The 18,611-nt window shown below is 43.7% G+C and overlaps 2 protein-coding genes across 8 annotated transcripts in view; one reads left to right on the top strand and one right to left on the bottom strand.

Moving 5' to 3' along the window:
• Positions 1 to 599: 599 nt before the first annotated feature.
• Positions 600 to 5,520, bottom strand: MRPS7 (mitochondrial ribosomal protein S7). Its single transcript, XM_082211209.1, has 5 exons — positions 5,292 to 5,520; positions 3,771 to 3,962; positions 2,950 to 3,013; positions 2,163 to 2,330; positions 600 to 1,041 (listed from the first exon to the last, which is right to left on the bottom strand). The coding sequence occupies exons 1-5, from the start codon at positions 5,366 to 5,368 to the stop codon at positions 820 to 822; spliced, it is 723 nt and encodes a 240-aa protein (XP_082067335.1). The 5' UTR covers positions 5,369 to 5,520; the 3' UTR covers positions 600 to 819.
• Positions 5,521 to 5,596: 76 nt separating this feature from the next.
• GGA3 (golgi associated, gamma adaptin ear containing, ARF binding protein 3) overlaps positions 5,597 to 18,611 on the top strand; it is a 30,154-nt gene continuing 17,139 nt past the window's right edge. The window contains exons 1-5 of one of the 7 annotated variants that reach the window (XM_082211202.1): positions 5,597 to 6,209; positions 15,627 to 15,711; positions 16,216 to 16,291; positions 16,966 to 17,064; positions 18,443 to 18,566. In XM_082211202.1, coding sequence (XP_082067328.1) covers positions 6,170 to 6,209; positions 15,627 to 15,711; positions 16,216 to 16,291; positions 16,966 to 17,064; positions 18,443 to 18,566 — 424 coding nt within the window. In that variant the 5' untranslated portion in view covers positions 5,597 to 6,169. Of the gene's footprint in view, positions 6,210 to 6,262; positions 6,435 to 8,812; positions 10,381 to 14,211; positions 14,526 to 15,626; positions 15,712 to 16,215; positions 16,292 to 16,965; positions 17,065 to 18,442; positions 18,567 to 18,611 lie in introns of those variants that run through there. The other 6 variants (XM_082211207.1, XM_082211208.1, XM_082211203.1 and 3 more) reach the window with 6 other exon arrangements.

Genomic DNA, 18,611 nt, shown 5'->3' with positions numbered 1-18,611 from the left:
GCAAGGATGCTTTATGATGTATACAGAGGCTGTTCTTTGGAAATGGCTTCCTCTAAGGGCTGTTCTCTCATGTATGTTCCTTATTTGATGACTGCAACATCAAATGATGGCTCACATAATTCTATGGGCCATGTTAGGTAAGATACTGCAAATAAAACTTTTAAGCATGTGATGAATAGGCATGTGTGAATCAAGCCAAAGGAAAGCTATTCATACCACATATTGAAGTTAAGCACACTTTAAGTGAGATCAATTTTAAGCTAGTTGTTCATTCATTCTCACATGCCAGTGTCAACTAACCAATGGCCCAAAGGCACTGTAGAGAAAGACCATTCACGAGACATAAAAGGAGAAGACCAGGATGCAGTTTCAATCTTTTACAACTTAATTTTCAGCCTGGTTCTACTTCAGCCTAGCATGCTGCCAAAAGCCATTGCTGAGGAGTACAGAATTGTAACCTCTTTTACAATTCCCCTGAAGACTGCTTTGATGCTAACTAGGTCATTCTGTATTGTGAACAAAACCCTCTGTCTCAAAAGAGACTAGAGAAACCAAGATGCATATACACAGGACCCAGTACTGACAAGGTCACCTGAAAATGGAGTAAACAGGATTTTTAATTTATGCAAGTCAGAAAAATGAAGCATTTTATTTCGGCTAAGATTTTCTTCAGGTCGTTTCTTTTTTCAAAGGGCCAGTTGAGAAACCGGATTATTGCCCTTCCAGGCTGGTGCTATGCAAAGGAAGGCATATGGGATATATTTCCCTTCCTTGTCTTGTAGCAAAGTCTCAGACCTCACATGTTGCAGCTGCCATTCTCTACCACCACCGGTAGTGAGCAAAAGCTCGGTTAGACTCTGCTATCTTGTGCAACTCATGCTTTTTCTTTATGATAGGTCCTTCATTGCTGAAGGCAGCCAGAAGCTCTTCGGAAAGCTTTTGGTGCATAAATGTCCGCCTGTGTTTGTTTTCCCTGCATTCCCTGAGCAGCCACTTCATGGCTAAAAAGCGTCGGCGGTTGTCTGACAAAGGGGTTGGGACCTGCAAGAGGCAAAAACAAACAAACCCCATCAGAGATTAACATAACTTTATATTGAATTTATACTGTTTTTATCCTGTATTCTGTTCTGCGAGCTGCCCTGAGATCTTATGATGAAGGGTGGTATAAAATCTAAAATAAATAGAATTTATTTAGCACAGAATTAGGAGCACTTAAGTAGCCTGAATATGTTTATTTGACTTGCAAAACTTTTGGATATTTTTAGATAACAATTTCAGCGGGGAAATCAAGGCTGCCAAGCTGGCGAGCAAAAGTTGCAAAACAAGAAATGGTTTGAAGGCACTCAGTGGGGCTGGCCTACCCAAGGCATTTTGCTGCCTGAAGCAGTGCAGCCTGAGGCAGTGCAGCAAAAGGTTCCCTCCCCACAAAATCAAATTATATAGTACCCCAGGCCAACCAAGTTATTGTGGCACTCAAGGCTGAAAATCCTGCAAGCACCTTCCCTGCTCCTAGTGTTAATAAATAAAATAGCTAACAATAGTCCTTTCATAACACAGCAAGTGAGCTCCTAGAGGGGGACACTCCACTCTGCTTATTGGTTTCTCTCCCTATCTTGTACCCTCTGGTTGCTTAACCTTTCAGAACCCATTTCCAATATTTTTTCAGCAACCTTTTCAAACTAAAACCTGATGTTCTCAAGAAGTTTCAAGTTCACATATAGGCAGGATATTACAGGTCGCTGGAGATCACATAATACAAGTTTCAAAGCGATTCAAAAGAAAAATACCAAGGGTCTGATTATGCTATAGAATGTTCCTATCAAAATAAATGAAACCAGCGCAAGTAATAAAGTTTATATTGTTTCACTGCCAACTGCAACAGAGCAAAGTCCGAAACTGAGGCTACATGGGTGGAAGTTGAAGTCCCTGGAACTGTGGACTGCTATGGATACTTAATGATAGCAATGGTTCTACTTTGGGGAAAAGATAAGCCAACAATCCAGGGCTGCTTTAGATTAGGCATGAGGAACCTTTTTGCCCTCCAGATGTTGCTGAACTACAGCTTCTGTCAACCCCAACAAGCATAGCCTATCATGAGGGATAGAACATCTGGAGGCCGAAGGGTAATCTCGCCTGCACTAGATCATTAGTTTCTTGCTTACCTGGTAGTTTTTGCCTCCTTTCTGGACAGTCATCAGCCCAATGACAGGCTGGCAGTTGCTCAGTGCCTGGTGGAAGATAGTGTATGGATTGCACTCAATGTTTTCTTTTTCCTTCTCTTCCGCTTTATGGTACTTCTCAAGCTGCTTCCTCTTGATTGCTTCTAAAGTCTTAATTGAGGGAAAAAACCACTTAAAAATAAAGCCCCCATCCTCTCCTGTGAAAAACTCCACTAGCAATAATATTGACACAACCACAGCATGTTACCCTTGCATGTGGAACCCAAGCCCTTGAGGGCTTTTTCAGTCAAGAGTTCAATTTATAAATATATAAAATTCCTTCATGACTACTGGAAATCTGGCCCAGACACTCTCAAGCCTCAGAGCCACTAGCAGACATTTTCTGCAATTTTTAAAAAAATGTTATAACTAACCCAAGGGTCCTTAAAGAAAGCTGAAAGTTCCTGGTCTAGACTGAATTTAAGGCTGAAAGACAAATTTCACAATAATTGCACACCTACAGCACTTCCCCTTTCCATAAGGAATGACAGATGTTACATATAATCTGCGATACTGCAAGATTTGTCATTCTGTTTGCAAGGCCTCTAACAGGAGGGAGATTCAAGAGCTGTGGAGATGCTGAAAATGAGAACAAGGATGAAAGGACTAAGGAATATGGCCTTTAAATAAATATATATGGCCTTTAAAATGGGAATACTCTTTGTCACATTGACATTAATGTGGGGGTGGAGTGGGGGGAAAGTAGCAGAAACCTGAGAAGTTAACTTACCTGATTTATGATGTTTCGGGCCAAAATTTTATTTCCTCCCTTCATCATCATGCTAGTGAATTTGCTGTAATGAGAAAACAAATGGCATTCCTGTTATCAGCACCACAGCATAAGACCCCTGCAACGAAACTCTGCCATTACACTGATCAAGCATTCCAACATTTATGGAGTTTTGGGGGGAAAGTATCAGTTTCTCATTATATGCCTTTGATCCACCGGGCACATTCCTAGAGAGGAAAGATCAAGAGATCGGTGGCAGTTTGCTGCTTCTGCCACTGAGTGCTGTTGCACAATATCCTTACTTTTGCATCACAACAGGGCATCGTGCAGGCATGTGGCTGCAGATGGGTGGCAGCAGACCCAATTCAGAAACAGATAGTGACATCTGGAATGGGAGGTTCTTCAGCCCAGCACATCTATGTTTCTGCTTCCCCACAGTGCCCTCTGGTAAAGGTGCCAAATCTTTCTTCCCCACATGGTGGTACTTGGTGATGAAAGCAAACCAGTACAAACAGCCTATAGCCCTAACTGGCAAAGAAAGTAAGAACCGTCAAAGTCAGAACACAGTTCAGACCTAGCATCCTGTGTCCAACAGCAGCCAGCAGGAGTATTCCAGACTGGTCTAATTTCTAATAAATCACTACACATTAAGCCCCAGTACTTTAGGACATTTTGATAACAATGCTGTACTCCCTGGCTATTTCAACTACCCAATATACTTTGGCCAGCTACATTACTCGATGAAATCAATGAGATTTCTTTGTTAAGTGATAGACATAGGCAAAAGGACTAGATTCAATCAAGTATGGCAGCATTCAGACCTGATCAGTGGATCATAGAATACAGAGCTGGTGACATTGGAAGCGGTGGCTTTTATAGGTCTGACTTTTTTGAGTTCCAATTTGGCTTTTTCCTCCTCTGATATTTGTTCTGGAAGTTTATGATACACTTCTTTGTTCACTTCTGGTTCAAGATAAACGGGACTGTATCGGCTCCATCTGACCTGAGTCAGCCTACAAAGGATGTGAAAAGCAGAAAAAGAATGTTACACAAATATTTTCAATCTGAAGAAGTGAAACTATTCTGGATGCAAATCCTATTCCCATATCCCATTCTGTAACCCAAATCCATTGGGCTTAGATACACCTGCTTCTACATAGGATCAGACAGTTCAGTTTCATATTCATTGTCAGGATAGCTAGAATGTAGTTACAAGCAGCTTTTTTCAACCCATTCTATGAACGTTTTTGACAGATTAAACTCCATGTCACAATGCTAGTATGGAGTAAGAGGAAGATAGTTCTCATTGGTACATTTCACACTTATCTGACATATCTTAAGTGAGTATTACACTAAGGAAATTATACAGTTTTTTGTTTTTGTTTTGTTCGTTGGTGGCATCCTGGGCTAAGCAGAATTCTAGGCCCTGACAAAATGAGAAATTTCCTTCCCACTCTACAATTCTATGATTCAGGTTTGTGCTAGTCAATGTTGTTGGCTTGCATAATGTGCCCCAGATACTCCAGTCCAAAAGACCCTACAGTGCTCGCCCATATCCCAACATCTATCACATTAGTATGCAGATGTGGATAACGTACAAAATTATTCCCTTTTTTTCCTAAAGAGGGACACGGCAGGTCCACCACAAACAACTCTTCTGATAGCAAGTCACATAAACATGCCAATTGAAAATATAGAAGTCAACTTTGGGAGGGCTGTTTTCACAATGAAATCTCAACAGTATCGTGAATTAACAGTTCTATATAAAACAGAGCTATATAGAAAACAAAACCTAAATAATAAATTATTACTATTATTATTATTTGAATTTATATACCACCCTATACCCAGAGGTCTCAGGCCGGTTCACAGAAAAGATCAACATAAAAAACACAATATATATATATATATAATCAAAATAAAAACAACCCAATAAGATCCCTCCAAAAAAGCCACATTTTAAAAGGACACAGAGTGTCAATACATGCACATATTCTCTTGATTTCTATAAGCTTTTCTTTCAAATGATATTTCTTGTTCTCATAGGAGGCGTGGACCATAAACACGGGTGTACTTTTAACGGGCATGCTATCTACCGTTCTACTGTGCCGCTCCGTATTGCAGTTGATTCTCTCAACTAGAGATGTTTGCTAGACAAATATCTCCCCAATACTGCGACTCATTGGAGGCGCAGCAAGGATAACCCAGGATGCTCTATAGGGAGTGATAACAGGGTGGGAGCTCAGATCTCAGATACGAGCATCTGCATCCCACAAGATCCAAATCCTCCCAGCCGCTCTCCCGGAGCCTCTCCCACCCCGTCGGCCCCCCGTTTCTCTTACCCGGGCAACCAGACCTTCCAGGAGCCGCACAGCCGCTGCCTCGCTGCCCCGAGCTTCTCCACCATGGACGCAGCCATTTTGCTTCTCTCCCCAGGACCCCACCCAGGGCTGTCCAAAGCTACTGCCTGAAAAGAAGGTCGCTTTGCTTTCTTGCAGTTGCACACCGGTCAGGCTTCTTGCATAGCAGCTTTTTGCAAGAAAAAGACAGGCAGAAAGCCACGCTGTTGCTATTTCCTTAACGTTGCGCAAGCGTTATTCGGTTCTTCTTCAGGCGGCGTAAACAGGCTGCCCTTGCCCGCGCAAAGGCTCGGAAACTGATCTCACTGTATAGTTCACTGTGCAAAACCAATGCCGACCCCGCTAAATTCAACGTATTGCTAGTCGAAAAGAAACGAAGACTGTGCAGGCAGTGCGACAGGCGTGAGAAACAGGAATTTTGTGCTCCGTTGCCATTGATGGGCTGTTCTAAAAGGCTGCATCTTGTTGCAGAATATTGCAGCTCTGCAGAGCAATGGAAATTCTTTATACTGCATTTGAAATAAGAGCGTTCTGACATGGAGATTTTTTTGGGAGGGGGAATGTTCCCACCTATTTTTGAAAGCTCTTTTGAGGAGGTGACCCGAAAAGTCGGAACGGGGAGGAAACAACAACAAGGGTCATGAGGATTGAACAATAGCAATGATTTATTCAGCTGATGGGTGTTTTTAAATCGAGCCGATCTCCTGCTCAGTAAAATAACAACGAGAGCCTGAGCATTAGCCCTTGCAGGAGGAGGTGGAGGCGCTGATCCTCTCCTCTCCTTCCCCCGCAGGGGCCGGGCCCGGCCGGGCTGTGGCGTCGCCGGAGCGCGGGGCGGAGTCTCCAGGCCGGCCGGCAACATGGCGGAGGCGGAAGGGGAAAGCCTGGAGTCCTGGCTGAGTGAGTAACCCGCGTCCTCTCCCCTTCCGCCGAGCAAGGGGGGTGGGGTGGGGGGGACGGACGCCGGTAGCACGGCCCTCCCTTCCTCCCCCCGGGGCCGGGAAAGCAAGCCATGGGGCGCAGGAGAGAGCCCCATCCGGAGCCCCGGGGTGTGGGGAATGGCGGGGTGTGAGGGATGCATGGATCTCCTTAGAGGCAGTGACACCCCAAAGGGAAGGTCTGGAGGTAGATAGGGAGAAGGAAAGAGGGGGACGGTGGTGGGGCAGAGATGTAGGGTATTTTTTTGGGGGGGGGGACACCTGGAGCAGAGGATGTAGGGCTAAAGCCAGAAGGGCCAGACGCAAAGGGCGTCTTCTGTGCCCCTAACTATCAGAGAAGGGAAATAGGATGGTGCAGCTTTTCATGCCATATTGGTCCGACCAACATTTCGTTTTCTACACAGTTATGAGAGGTCAAAGAAACCCCTGCTGGTCATGGCTGTGTTGGTCTGCCCTACCTGTGGCTGTCACCTGCCTCTGTCCAAATCTGTGCCTCTTACCTTTTTGCTCACCCAGTCCGTCCTGGCTATAGATTTGTGCCCAGTGCTTCCAATTCCCATTGCCCGCTTTATGCCAGGGGTGGGAAACCTGTGGGCCTCCAGATGTTGTTGGGCACCCAGTTCCCATCAGCAGCCTCAAGCAGCAAAGCTAATAGTGAAGGATGTTGGGGCCCATAGATCGGCAATGTCTGAATGGCCGTAGGTTGCCCGACCCCTCTCTTGTGCCCATAGAATAGCTTATGATGAGAGGTTCTCTTGACTTCATAATATTGGGCATTTAATGATTCAGGGACTGGAAATCCATATGTTGCTCTTCTTTCCTTGCTCCTCCAGGTTCCATTTAAGGTGACTCTACTTCTCTGTTGTCTGTGTCTGTCTGTGCATCGCTTTATACAGTGTACATGTTGTTGATATTATTCGACAGCTTTGTGGTCTTTTGAGAAGACCATACAGATTCCTCATGCCTGTTCAACCTTGCCTCTGCCTTTGCAAGGCTTCTTTATAAAGTTGGTACTCCATTTTTAGGAAATCATAACCCAAGCAGTATACTGCTAGCTATGAACCTGGTAGGGCCTAGTTCAAATTTTACCTCAGCCATGAACTTAGCTAGGTGTCTTTAGGCTAGCCATTATCTCTCAGACTTAGCACTGTGTCGGTAATATGGGAATAACAGCGCTTGACTACCTTAAAGGGCTGTTGCAAGAATGACTCAGATGTTTGTGACACTCAATGAAAATTGGAAATGTGCTATATTCATTAGGAATGTTCCCTCCCTGATCATCTGTGGGAGCCCAGTCTATGGCTGTATCACTTCTATCTAATACTTCTTCTCCACCCTAACGTTAAAATATTTCATAACTGGTAATTAGCTGTACAGCCATAGCCATTTCCTGTGTGTAAATGGGACACTTAATGTATTCCTTTTGTAGCATCCAGGGTGTGTTGTTGTAATGTGCTCTGGTTACAAGCTATGTCAGCTAGGTGTCTTTTTATTCATTTATTACTTTTATAGCCCACCTTCCTTTCCAGAAGCTCAGGGCTGCGTACGTGATTCTCCCCTCTCCTCTTTTTTTCTTGCAGCAACCTGTGAGGTAAGTCAGGCTGAGAGACAATGACTGACCAAAGGATACTCAGTGAATTTCATCAGCCCCTGCACCACATTAGCTTTGACTGCCTCATGTACCTGAAGACTATGCTATATATTTCTGTCTGTGAAGGTTCTTTACTGTATAGGGCTATCTCCCAGTTCCTAAAATAGTTATTGCAGTACATTGCTGTTATTGTCAATTTCCATTGTTTATGAACATGCCCAGGTGATTCCCCCCACCCCGATTTAGGGTTTTTTTGAGGGGGGGAATTGCCATTTACTGAAAGAAATGTAGCCACCCTCTTTGTACGTGTTCTTTCCATCCACTCAGCTGATGCTTCTCCTTGCAGCTGTGCCTGTCTCTGCCTGAACACTTCCATCTTACTCACTTCCTGGTCATTTCCTCCTTTCAAATTCTACAACTCCTAAGCTCCCCCAGGGAAAAAATGCACCAAAGAAAGTTACACCCCCCCCCCCGCTTGTTTCTGCATGGAGTTGGGTGCTAGGTCTTGCTTTTTGACCCCTGCAAATAAAAAAAGGTCCGTCTCCAATATGGATCCAGAAAAACAACAACATGTGCACTTGAATGAGCAGTGCACTCAAACTGAGACATGTAAGCAGAAACCCAGAGCTGCAATTGCAGTGGACACAGACAGCCTGAAGTCTAGCCCTATTAACCAGTGATTCATTTCTTTTTCCTTTTTCTAAAAGAAAGGTTGTGAAATGTTGTGTGCATTCTACTAAGTAACTTGTTCCCTTAGCTATAAAGAGCAGTACTCTTCCTTTCTCTCATTTTTTTCTGCTTGTTTCCATTTCCATTTCCTCTCTCTAAGTAAACTATATTCTGACATATTATTCAGTCTGTACCAAAATTACAGTATTCCTCAATTAATGTTTTATGTTACATCGTGGAATATATTATAAAGAGGGTGGAAGGAAACAAATGTTTCTCAAGTTAAAAGACATAAGAACATTCCTGCAGGATCAGTCCTGCACAAGGACTTCCGCTAATGCACAGAGGCCCTTTCATACTTTACTTCAGGGTTGGCTGTTACAGGTGACCTCTTCAATGCGCCTTTGTTAAAGTCATGTTGCTGTGCTGGACAGGGGGCATAGAACAGGGATGGGGAACATGGTTCGTTCCAGAAGTTATAGAATCATGGACTTGGAAGGGAACAATAGGGTCATCTAGTCCAACCCCCTGCAATGCAGGGATCTTTTGTCATTGGACTCTCCTTCCCATTGGCCCCAACTTGCATGGCCGAAGGTCAGGGATGATGGAAGTTGGAGTCAAATAACATATGGAGGGCCACACATCCCCTCCCACCTCCGTCACAGGAGGTGCACGGCAGAAGTGCAGTGCCATTTGCTGGATCATTATCTGGTAAATGAGAACCCAAGTCTCGAGTTTCAAAGAACCCCTCTTAAGAATTATTATTTGCAGGTCAAAAGTGGATATTCTGTTTTTTACCAACAGAAGTGGGACGATTTAAGATAAAAAATGAACTGTATTGCCATTTATCTTTTTACCTTTAAGGTTACCAATCTCACTGGCTGACCTCAGGCTCGCTGTTTCTCAGCCTAACCTCCCTCGCAGGGTTGTTGTGAGGATAAAATAGAAAACGGGGAGCACTGAAACGTGTGTGCCACCCTGAGCGCTTTGGAGGAACAGATACAAATGAGATATATTGTAATTATAATCAATGAATCACAGAGGTCGTTCTATGGAAGAGCCTGTGAAATCACCAATATCTTTTGAACTACTTCTTATAGACTGGGCGTGGAAAGCCATTTGTTCAGCACAGTGGGGACCACACTGTGAGCTGGAGGTCTGTCAATGCTTTGCCTGATTTTATTTATATGGTATAGCATGGATATGTTAAGATACTGGGCTGTGCCCTAGTGAACAGGTAGTTCTTCCTTTTTGAAGCTTATTGTGAAAGACCTAGTGTATTCCTAATTATTAGGGTAGTGTTATAGATATTCTTGAGGCTGAGGATTTTATTTGTATTGTAAATACTTTCCTGCTGCTGAATACATTTCTGATACATTCAGTTTTTACTGAATCACTTTCCTGCTACGAAAACAATTCTGCCCAATTTAATAAAATGATGTTTATGTATGTATTAAGGATATGCAGTGACACATCTCATCTTCTTTTTATTAACCCCATGGGCAGTTAGTCATTGAATATATTCCCATATTTATGAAGGAAATGTTTAAGTGGAAGGACTGAGCAGAATTCCTGATTCCAGGCTGCTGAAAGTTTAGCTGGAAGGTCATTTGAAACTAAGTAATATAAATATACTCGGGGAACAGTTCTGGGGAGACGCTGTGAAGATGTAGGTCCTGAACAAAGACAGGAAATAATTACAAAAAAAGTTGGGAAGTGGTTCATGTTTTCCCCAGTCACAGCAGAGAGGATTCATCCATGCCATGGATTTTTATTTTTATTTTTGCCTTCAAATGAGACTTCAAAGTGTCAACACAGTGAGAAAGCCATGTCAGCAACCTGATACTTCGGTCCTGATGTTGCAGTTGGACAGGTGATGACCCAGCAACAAATTATCCCCTCTTATTTGGGAGGTAACGTAATAGGATGGTCTTTGCCTGAGCTCCCATTCCTGCCTTTAGCCAAAAAGCAATGGTTAAACATGGAATACAGTACTCAGTTGCTCCACACAACCATCTTCTTTTGCTTTTGTATTCTCTGCTGTTCCTGTAGCTGAGCCATCTCCACCGCACTAGGTAGTGTCTCTAAATGTGGCATGCAAACTGTGAGACAGGTTCCCCCAGAACTCCGAGTTGGGGCAGGGACATAAAGAGCATGTGGGTGTAATGTAACAAATCTACAGAGGATAGAAATATATGAGGCTGCTTACTAGCAAAGATTCCCTGTTTCCTGAAGTTTCATAATAATAATAATAATAATAATAATAATAATAATAATAATTTATTATTTATACCCCGCCCATCTGGCTGGGCCTCCCCAGCCACTCTGGGCGGCTTCCATAAAAACCAAAAATACAATAAAATATCACACGTTAAAAACTTCCCTGAACAGGGCTGCCTTAAGATGTCTCCTGAATGTCAGGTAGTTGTTTATCGCTTTGACATCTGCTGGAAGGGCGTTCCACAGGGCGGGCGCCACTACCGAGAAGGCCCTCTGCCTGGTTCCCTGTAGCTTTGCTTCTCGCAATGAGGGAACCGCCAGAAGGCCCTCGGCGCTGGACCTCAGCGTCCGGGCAGAATGATGGGGGTGGAGACGCTCCTTCAGGTATACTGGACCGAGGCCGTTTAGGGCTTTAAAGGTCAGCACCAACACTTTGAATTGTGCTCGGAAACGTACTGGGAGCCAATGCAGGTCTTTCAAGACCGGTGTTATATGGTCTCGGCGGCCGCTCCCAGTCACCAGTCTAGCTGCCGCATTCTGGATTAGTTGTAGTTTCCGAGTCACCTTCAAAGGTAGCCCCACGTAGAGTGCATTGCAGTAGTCCAAGCGGGAGATAACCAAAGCATGCACCACTCTGGCGAGACAGTCCGCAGGCAGATAGGGTCTCAGCCTACGTACCAGATGGAGCTGGTAAACAGCCGCCCTGGACACAGATTTAACCTGTGCCTCCATGGACAGCTGTGAGTCCAAAATGACTCCCAGGCTGCGCACCTGGTCCTTCAGGGGCACAGTTACCCCATTCAGGACCAGGGAATCCTCCACACCTGCCCGCCTCCTGTCCCCCAAAAACAGTACTTCTGTCTTGTCAGGATTCAACCTCAATCTGTTAGCCGCCATCCATCCTCCAACCGCCTCCAGACACTCACACAGGACCTTCACTGCCTTCACTGGTTCTGATTTAAAGGGGGGTAGAGCTGGGTATCATCCGCATACTGATGAACACCCAGCCCAAACCTCCTGATGATCTCTCCCAGCGGCCGCATGTAGATGTTGAAAAGCATGGGGGAGAGGACAGAACCCTGAGGCACCCCACAAGTGAGAGCCCAGGGGTCTGAACACTCATCCCCCACCACCACTTTCTGAACACGGCCCAGGAGGAAGGAGCGGAACCACTGTATAACAGTGCCCCCAGCTCCCAGCCCCTCAAGACGGTCCAGAAGGATGCTATGGTCGATGGTATCGAACGCCGCTGAGAGATCCAGCAGAACTAGGAAACAGCTCTCACCTTTGTCCCTAGGCCGCCGGAGATCATCAACCAGTGCGACCAAGGCAGTTTCAGTCCCATGATGAGGCCTGAATCCCGACTGGAAGGGATCCAAATGGTCCGCTTCTTCCAGGCGTGCCTGGAGTTGTTCGGCAACCGCTCGCTCAATCACCTTGCCCAGGAATGGAAGATTTGAGACTGGGCGATAGTTGGCCATCGTGGCCGTTTCAGTGTTTGAATGGATAGCCATCCTTGGTTTATAGGGAATATGTGATGTTTCAGTTTAGGAGAGTGGAAATAAGTTTTATGAGCAGTGCTGTGTTGATCTGCTACAAGATGTGATCCAGATGTTTTGACACCAAATGTCCTGGGGTTGCACTGTGGCAGAATTATTTATTTGTTAATTATGAAGTACTGTCCTCTAGGTTGCTGGTGCTCTAGCCCTAGAATGGAACATGCCAAGTTCGGTCTCTTGAGATGAAGCCTGCTGTGTACTTATTATTTTGATTGTGGCAGTGTAAACCCTTTTTCATTTGGGGACTATTATAGTAAGGAAGTGAGGTCATAATCTGGCCCTTCCTTTTTTCAAATGTTAAAACCTTATATTCCTACAATATTTGCACATACTGTGGTACCTCGGGTTACATACGCTTCAGGTTACAGACTCCGCTAACCCGGAAATAGTACCTTGGGTTAAGAACTTTGCTTCAGGATGAGAACAGAAATCATGCTTCGGCGGCACGGCAGCAGCAGGACGCCCCATTAGCTAAAGTGGTGCTTCAGGTTAAGAACCGTTTCAGGTTAAGAACAGACCTCCAGAACAAATTAAGTACTTAACCCGAGGTACCACTGTATAGGCATCTTAACAGCCCTGAGGCCCAAATGTTTTTGGATTTACATTACATGATTTTCGTATACACACGGAACCCCTGGAATTGAACCTCCGCGTAAGATACAGTTGTACTATACAGTACAGAGAATTTCCCGCAGAGGTCTTGCTTTTTTGTGTACATGTGGGAGAGAAAGCCTAGGGTTTGTGGTCTGATCCCTCAAGGTGCTACTTGTGTTCGTAAGACTGACTATTTATGAATCCTTTACACAGATTAGAGCCTTGACTGTGAAGGGTTCCCAAATGTGCCCTCTTGCTTTGTAAATGTGAAAGATGTTAGTGGACCATGGAGAGCCCAATAAAAGAAAACAGCATGTAAGAATGAAGTCAGCCCGCTCCTCTGCACTTGCATTTGCAGGCCTAGTGAAGATGCCCCAAACAATTTGGTTCATTGTACTCCTTGTTCTTTGTTCTTACTAGTTAATCATCTTCGGCTTGTGTATGCTGCCTTTGTGCCGACACATATTGCGCTGCCCTAGAATGAACAGTATTTCTTTCTCTCACATTTTGCCCTGGTCAGTTTTGCTATAGAAATTAGGTTAAACCGGGTATCTCTGTGGAAGGTAGCACAGTGCAAAGTCTCTGAGCTGAATTATCTGGAGCAGATGAAACATGAAATGCAAATCTGTCGTGATACCTTGCGTGTTCTGCAATCTGCTGCTTTCAAAGCTGGGGGAAAGGAGGGGGAAAACATCTGAGAAGCAGGGCTTAGTGTGATAAATGGTGGCTCTTGCTTCCAATGAGAAATGTGAAAGCCTTTGATGAGTACAACACTATTTACTACAACGGTACCCACTACAAAGCAAGAGTGCAAACCGGTGGAGGCTGATCCATTAGGGAGAATGGGGCACTACCCCACCCACATCAATATGCCCTTGGCCAACTCCCACCTGCCTGCCTTCTTATTTACAGAAGTGGCCCAAGCTGTCAGCTTCCTCCTCCTTAGTAGTCTCAGTGTTGCCCTTGTAGAACTTAGCAGGGTGGAGAATGGGAGCAAGACCAGAATTATTTGGCTCTGTCATTGGCTTTTGTGGGGAAAGGGGAGTTGACAAGGCACTTGGAAGGAGCGGAGAGTCAATATATGGGAAGGAAGGAAGTAGCCAGAAAGAGGGGAATAAACTAAGAGATGGCACATGTGCAGTGCATTACAATTCCTAAACAACAGGCAGAAAACCCACTGGGAAGAATTCAACAGTGTTCCAGCTTGCTGGATGGAACAATTACTCCTCTATTCCCCACACACTCGGGTTTTTTTGGGGGGGGATTCTACCCACACTGACCCCCGGCTCAAGTTTGGGGAGTTTGGATGTGAGAAGGGGAGAAAGTCCTGTGCAAACAAAAGTTATTGTGCAGGGTTTCTGCTGACAGGACTCATTTCCAGGTGATTTCCGGGGGAGTTGGGGACCCGCTATTCTGGGGCGCATTCTCAGTTCAGGCAAGGCAACAGTGCCCCATGCAAACTGAGTGTGTGACATGCTCTCCAAACCTCAGCAACATGAGCAACTGCCATAGCAGATATACAGTACGGGTGTTTCTTGGCAGATGAGCTCATGTGGAAAGGGTTCTTTGAAGACAGAAAATGTGAGCACCACTGTGAATATTCAGGTCCCAGGTGTTGAATATGTCCCACACTGAAATGTCAGAGGTATGTTCATAGGTGAGATCTCTGCAAAATACTTTAAAGTAACTTGCTTCAAAAACCCTTCTAAGCCGAAAAAGACATGCAGAAGCTAACATTGCTTTAATTCTCTTCTCTCAGGTGTCAGGTGAAATCTTTTATTTCTTGTGGAAAGAACTTTCCATAGGCAATGGAAGGTGTGGATGTGCTCTAGTCGGAACTACCATGTACCCTTCCTAGTATGAAGTCCAATGCTCTTGAAATTCCATTAGAATCAGTGGGAGAAAAGTATCTCACTTTGCTTAGATTGCACCCTTGATAAGTACAGTGGTGCCCCGCAAGACGAATGCCTCGCAAGACAGAAAACTTGCTAGACGAAAGAGTTTTCTGTTTTGGAGGTGGTTCGCAAAACGAATTTCCTATGGGCTTGCTTCGCAAGACGACAATGTCTTGCGAGTTCCTGCTGGTTTCCCTCCCCCCCTTTTTCTAAGCCGCTAAGCCGCTTATCAGCTGATCCGATCAGTAGATAAGCCGCTAAAAGCCGCTGATAGCGCTAATCCGCTAATCCGTCAATGGGCTTGCTTCGCAAGACGAAAAAACCGCTAGACGAAGAGAATCACAGAACGGATTCTTTTCGTCTTGCGAGGCACCACTGTATACAGTTACAGACTATGCCTTTGATCCCTGGAATGTTACAGTTTGTCTCAGATGCTTTTAGGTTTTTAATGACTTCCTTGCTCAGTCCGTGTTTCAGCGGAGTAAAACTGAATGCGGATTTGCCAGCTCGTTATGTGATAAATTGGCAAAACGTGGAGCAAAATGGCAAATAGGGGAACGATGCATGGCTGTTTACTTCGCTTTCTAGAACTTGGCTTTGTAATACGTTCTTCACACTATTTTTCTGCCGGTTTCATAACTTGTAGCATTTGATACTCGAATTTTGACTGATCGGACGTGTGTTGAAGTCAAGGAGTGTGCAGTTTCTCAGCAGGAGAGGTTTTAATTTCTCAGAGTGAATGAGAAGAAGGTGGCAGAGTGTACTAATTCTCAAGCGCTACCCTGTCCTGAGGAAACAAGACGCCTTTTGTGTGCATCTTGGATTAACAAGCTTGTGTTTCTATTCACCAGATAAAGCCACCAATCCTCTGAATAGGCAAGAAGACTGGGAGTACATCATTGGCTTCTGCGATCAGATCAACAAAGAACTTGAAGGGTGTGTGTCCAGAATTCAAACCACATTGCAAGGTTTTGTAGAAGTAATTTTAAATAACCTTGGGTGCTTTGATGCTTAATTTAATGTGTTAATTTAATGTGAAAGTGTTATATAGGGACAGGCAGCTGAGATTTTATGTAGACAATTTTGTTCCACAGGAAGGCCCCCTCCTAAAATCTGGAAGTTTTAAAGGTTTTTTTTCTTCTTCAGGGTATGCTTGCAGATAAAATGTTGAAAAATGTGACTGTAGCTTATGTTTTTAAGCTGCAAAAGTGAAGCCTATGTCATTTGAATCACATAAGGTTTTTCACCTGTTTACCCCTGCTTCTGTTTCCTACCCCAGCTTTTGTTGTTTCCTTTGTGTCGATTTCTAGATTGTAATCTTCTTGAGGTATGAACCATTCTGTCCTCTCCTCTGTAAAGCCTCATCTACACAGACAGCACAACTAACTAAATAAATAAGCAAGTAAATAAATAAATAAGTAAAAAAATGAATGATTTCAGTCCACAGATAGCCGTGAGATTGCTGGCTCATAAAATCCAGTCACCACAGGAATGGGAAGCAGTCCAGGCCTTGACTGTAAGTGTTCTTTAACTCTGTTTTTAAAATTCTGCCCACTGTCTGTGTATTCAGACAGCATAATTTCAACCAGTGTCTGTTGGGGTCTGCACAGGTAGTCTCCTATGCAGACATGACATCCAGTTGTAAGGGCCAACTAGCACAATGACAATTCTAATTATCTTCCCTGTACAGTCGTACCTCGGAAATCAAACAGATTACGAGTTGAACATTTTGGCTCCCTAATGCCGCAAACCCAGAAGTGAGTGTTCCGGTTTGTGAATGATCTTTGGAACCCAAATGTCTGACACGGGTTCTGCAGCTTCTGATTGGCTGCAGGAACCTCCTGCAGCCAATCAGAAGCCGCGCCTTGGTTTCCGAATGTTTTGGAAGTCAAACGGACTTCTGGAACGGATTTTGTTCGACTGAGGTACGACTGTACAATGTTTCTGTAAAAAGCAGTCAGGTTCTGTTTAAGTGCACAGTCCAATATTTAAGTAACCAGCAGAAAATCACCAGGGGACTTGGGTTGGTTTCCTGGGGGCGTCTTGCCTTATGCCAAGCCCTGAAGGCACAGATAATGTTTGAAGGTTTCGTACGTAACCTGTGACTAATTTAGGGATCTCTGTTCGGATAGGTCCATCCTGAAACCTAGATTTATCTTGTATGTATATGTGCATTTTACTTGATTGCAGGTGCTGGAAGCTTGCATGAAGAACTGTGGGCAAAGATTTCACAACGAAGTAGGGAAGTTTCGTTTTTTAAATGAGTTAATTAAAGTTGTGTCTCCCAAGGTTAGTATGGTTTGCTTTTTCTACACTTGTTTATGTGTCTCATTTGCTTAAATCCATAAAACATGTTGTGCATCAGATTCCACTGGAATCAGCTGGGCTGTCAGTAAATAAATAACATTTGTACACTTCAGGATGTTCCTCACTTTCTCTAGACCATTTATTTCAGTAGCTGGGAGACAATGTCCAATATGTTTAAATAGACATGGGTGTTGTACATAGAGGAATTAACCCCAGAATAGTTCAAATTAACAAAAAATGTTGGGTTACAAATCTGTGCTGTCTGATCTAGGAGTTATTCTCATTTAACTCTGTGATACTTCTGAACAGACATGAATCAGCCACATTCAGATACTGATAAACACCTAAGTCTGTTTTGAATGGATGTAAATAAAATAAAAATGTATGCTTTTTCATCTCAAAGCCCTCACATTCCCTGAAGAGATTCTTGGAAAGCATTCTTGATGTACTTTTTATTATTACTTTATTTATGATTTTCAATTCTATACATTGCAATAATTTTACAATCATTTTAACATTTCGAAACTCAACTTCCTTCCCCCTCCTTCTGTGATTCCTTAAATTTATTTTTTAATACTTTCTGCATATCCAAATTAACTTAATTTGCTCATTTATTCATCTTCTTTAAATATATACACTTATAAAATGTCAGGTTATTACAATAATCCTGCCAGTGTTCTTATCTGCTTACAGTTTATTTGTAAATATTCAATAAACCATTTCCATCCTTTTATAAAAGAAATTGTTATCTTGAGTTCTTATTTTTCTGGTAAGTTTTGCCATTTCTGCATATCCCATAAGTTTTTTGTAGCCATTCTTCTTTTGCTGCGACTGCATTTTTTGGTGTACTTAACAGCACCTTCAACTGACTGACAAACAAACAAACCAACAATCATTTCTGACTGAGACTGTGGCTATGTACACACTAACCTGTTCGTAGCACAAGTAGTGCAGTTTTTCTCAGTCTGGAATCGTGCTTGTCCTCAACATCCCTGCCTTGCTGGGACGGCCTACATCCATTTTCATTTCTTTTTAAATGGACACAATCAAACTTGCAAAATCAAGATGTACGGTATTTTCAGATCAAGACCCAATTTCTCAAGAAGAGGTTTTCAGGGGCAAAAAATATGCAGCAGTTCCAAATCATGTTTGGACTACATAGAAAAAACAAGTACTCAGTCTTCATGGACTCTAGAGTAAAATATTATATGTACACAGCCTGTATCTCTCAGACAAGACACAGAAACTGTTTTTGAAGGATCGCTTGCCCCACAACTCAAATACCTAATGGTTCAAAGTAGGTTCTTTTATGTGAGGACAGAGAAACCAATATATTTCACCTTCTTGGCTATTCTTGCAGTACCTGGGAGACAGAGTGTCAGAGAAGGTCAAAAGCAAAATAATTGAGCTGCTGTACAGTTGGACGGTGGCTCTGCCAGACGAGTCCAAAATCAAAGACGCCTACTACATGTTGAAAAGACAAGGTGGGAAACAATTTCCTTCTTCAGCCTTTCATATACTCCTTAAGC

Source organism: Podarcis vaucheri (assembly GCF_965113315.1).
Source record: "Podarcis vaucheri genome assembly, chromosome: 2".
NCBI lineage: Eukaryota > Metazoa > Chordata > Lepidosauria > Squamata > Lacertidae > Podarcis > Podarcis vaucheri.
The sequence above is the reverse complement of the archived record's forward strand: the minus strand, read 5'-3'. Positions and strand labels throughout refer to the sequence as shown.

What these genes read in the sequence shown, in the direction of transcription:
- MRPS7 (XM_082211209.1), bottom strand. Translation starts at nt 5,368, where the DNA reads ATGGCTGCGTCCATGGTGGAGAAGCTCGGGGCAGCGAGGCAGCGGCTG. An exon ending in TGGAAGGTCTGGTTGCCCGG is followed by an intron (nt 3,963 to 5,291) that starts GTAAGAGAAACG and finishes CATCCTTTGTAG; the next exon opens with GCTGACTCAGGTCAGATGGA. An exon ending in CCCGAAACATCATAAATCAG is followed by an intron (nt 2,331 to 2,949) that starts GTAAGTTAACTT and finishes CCCTCAATTAAG; the next exon opens with ACTTTAGAAGCAATCAAGAG.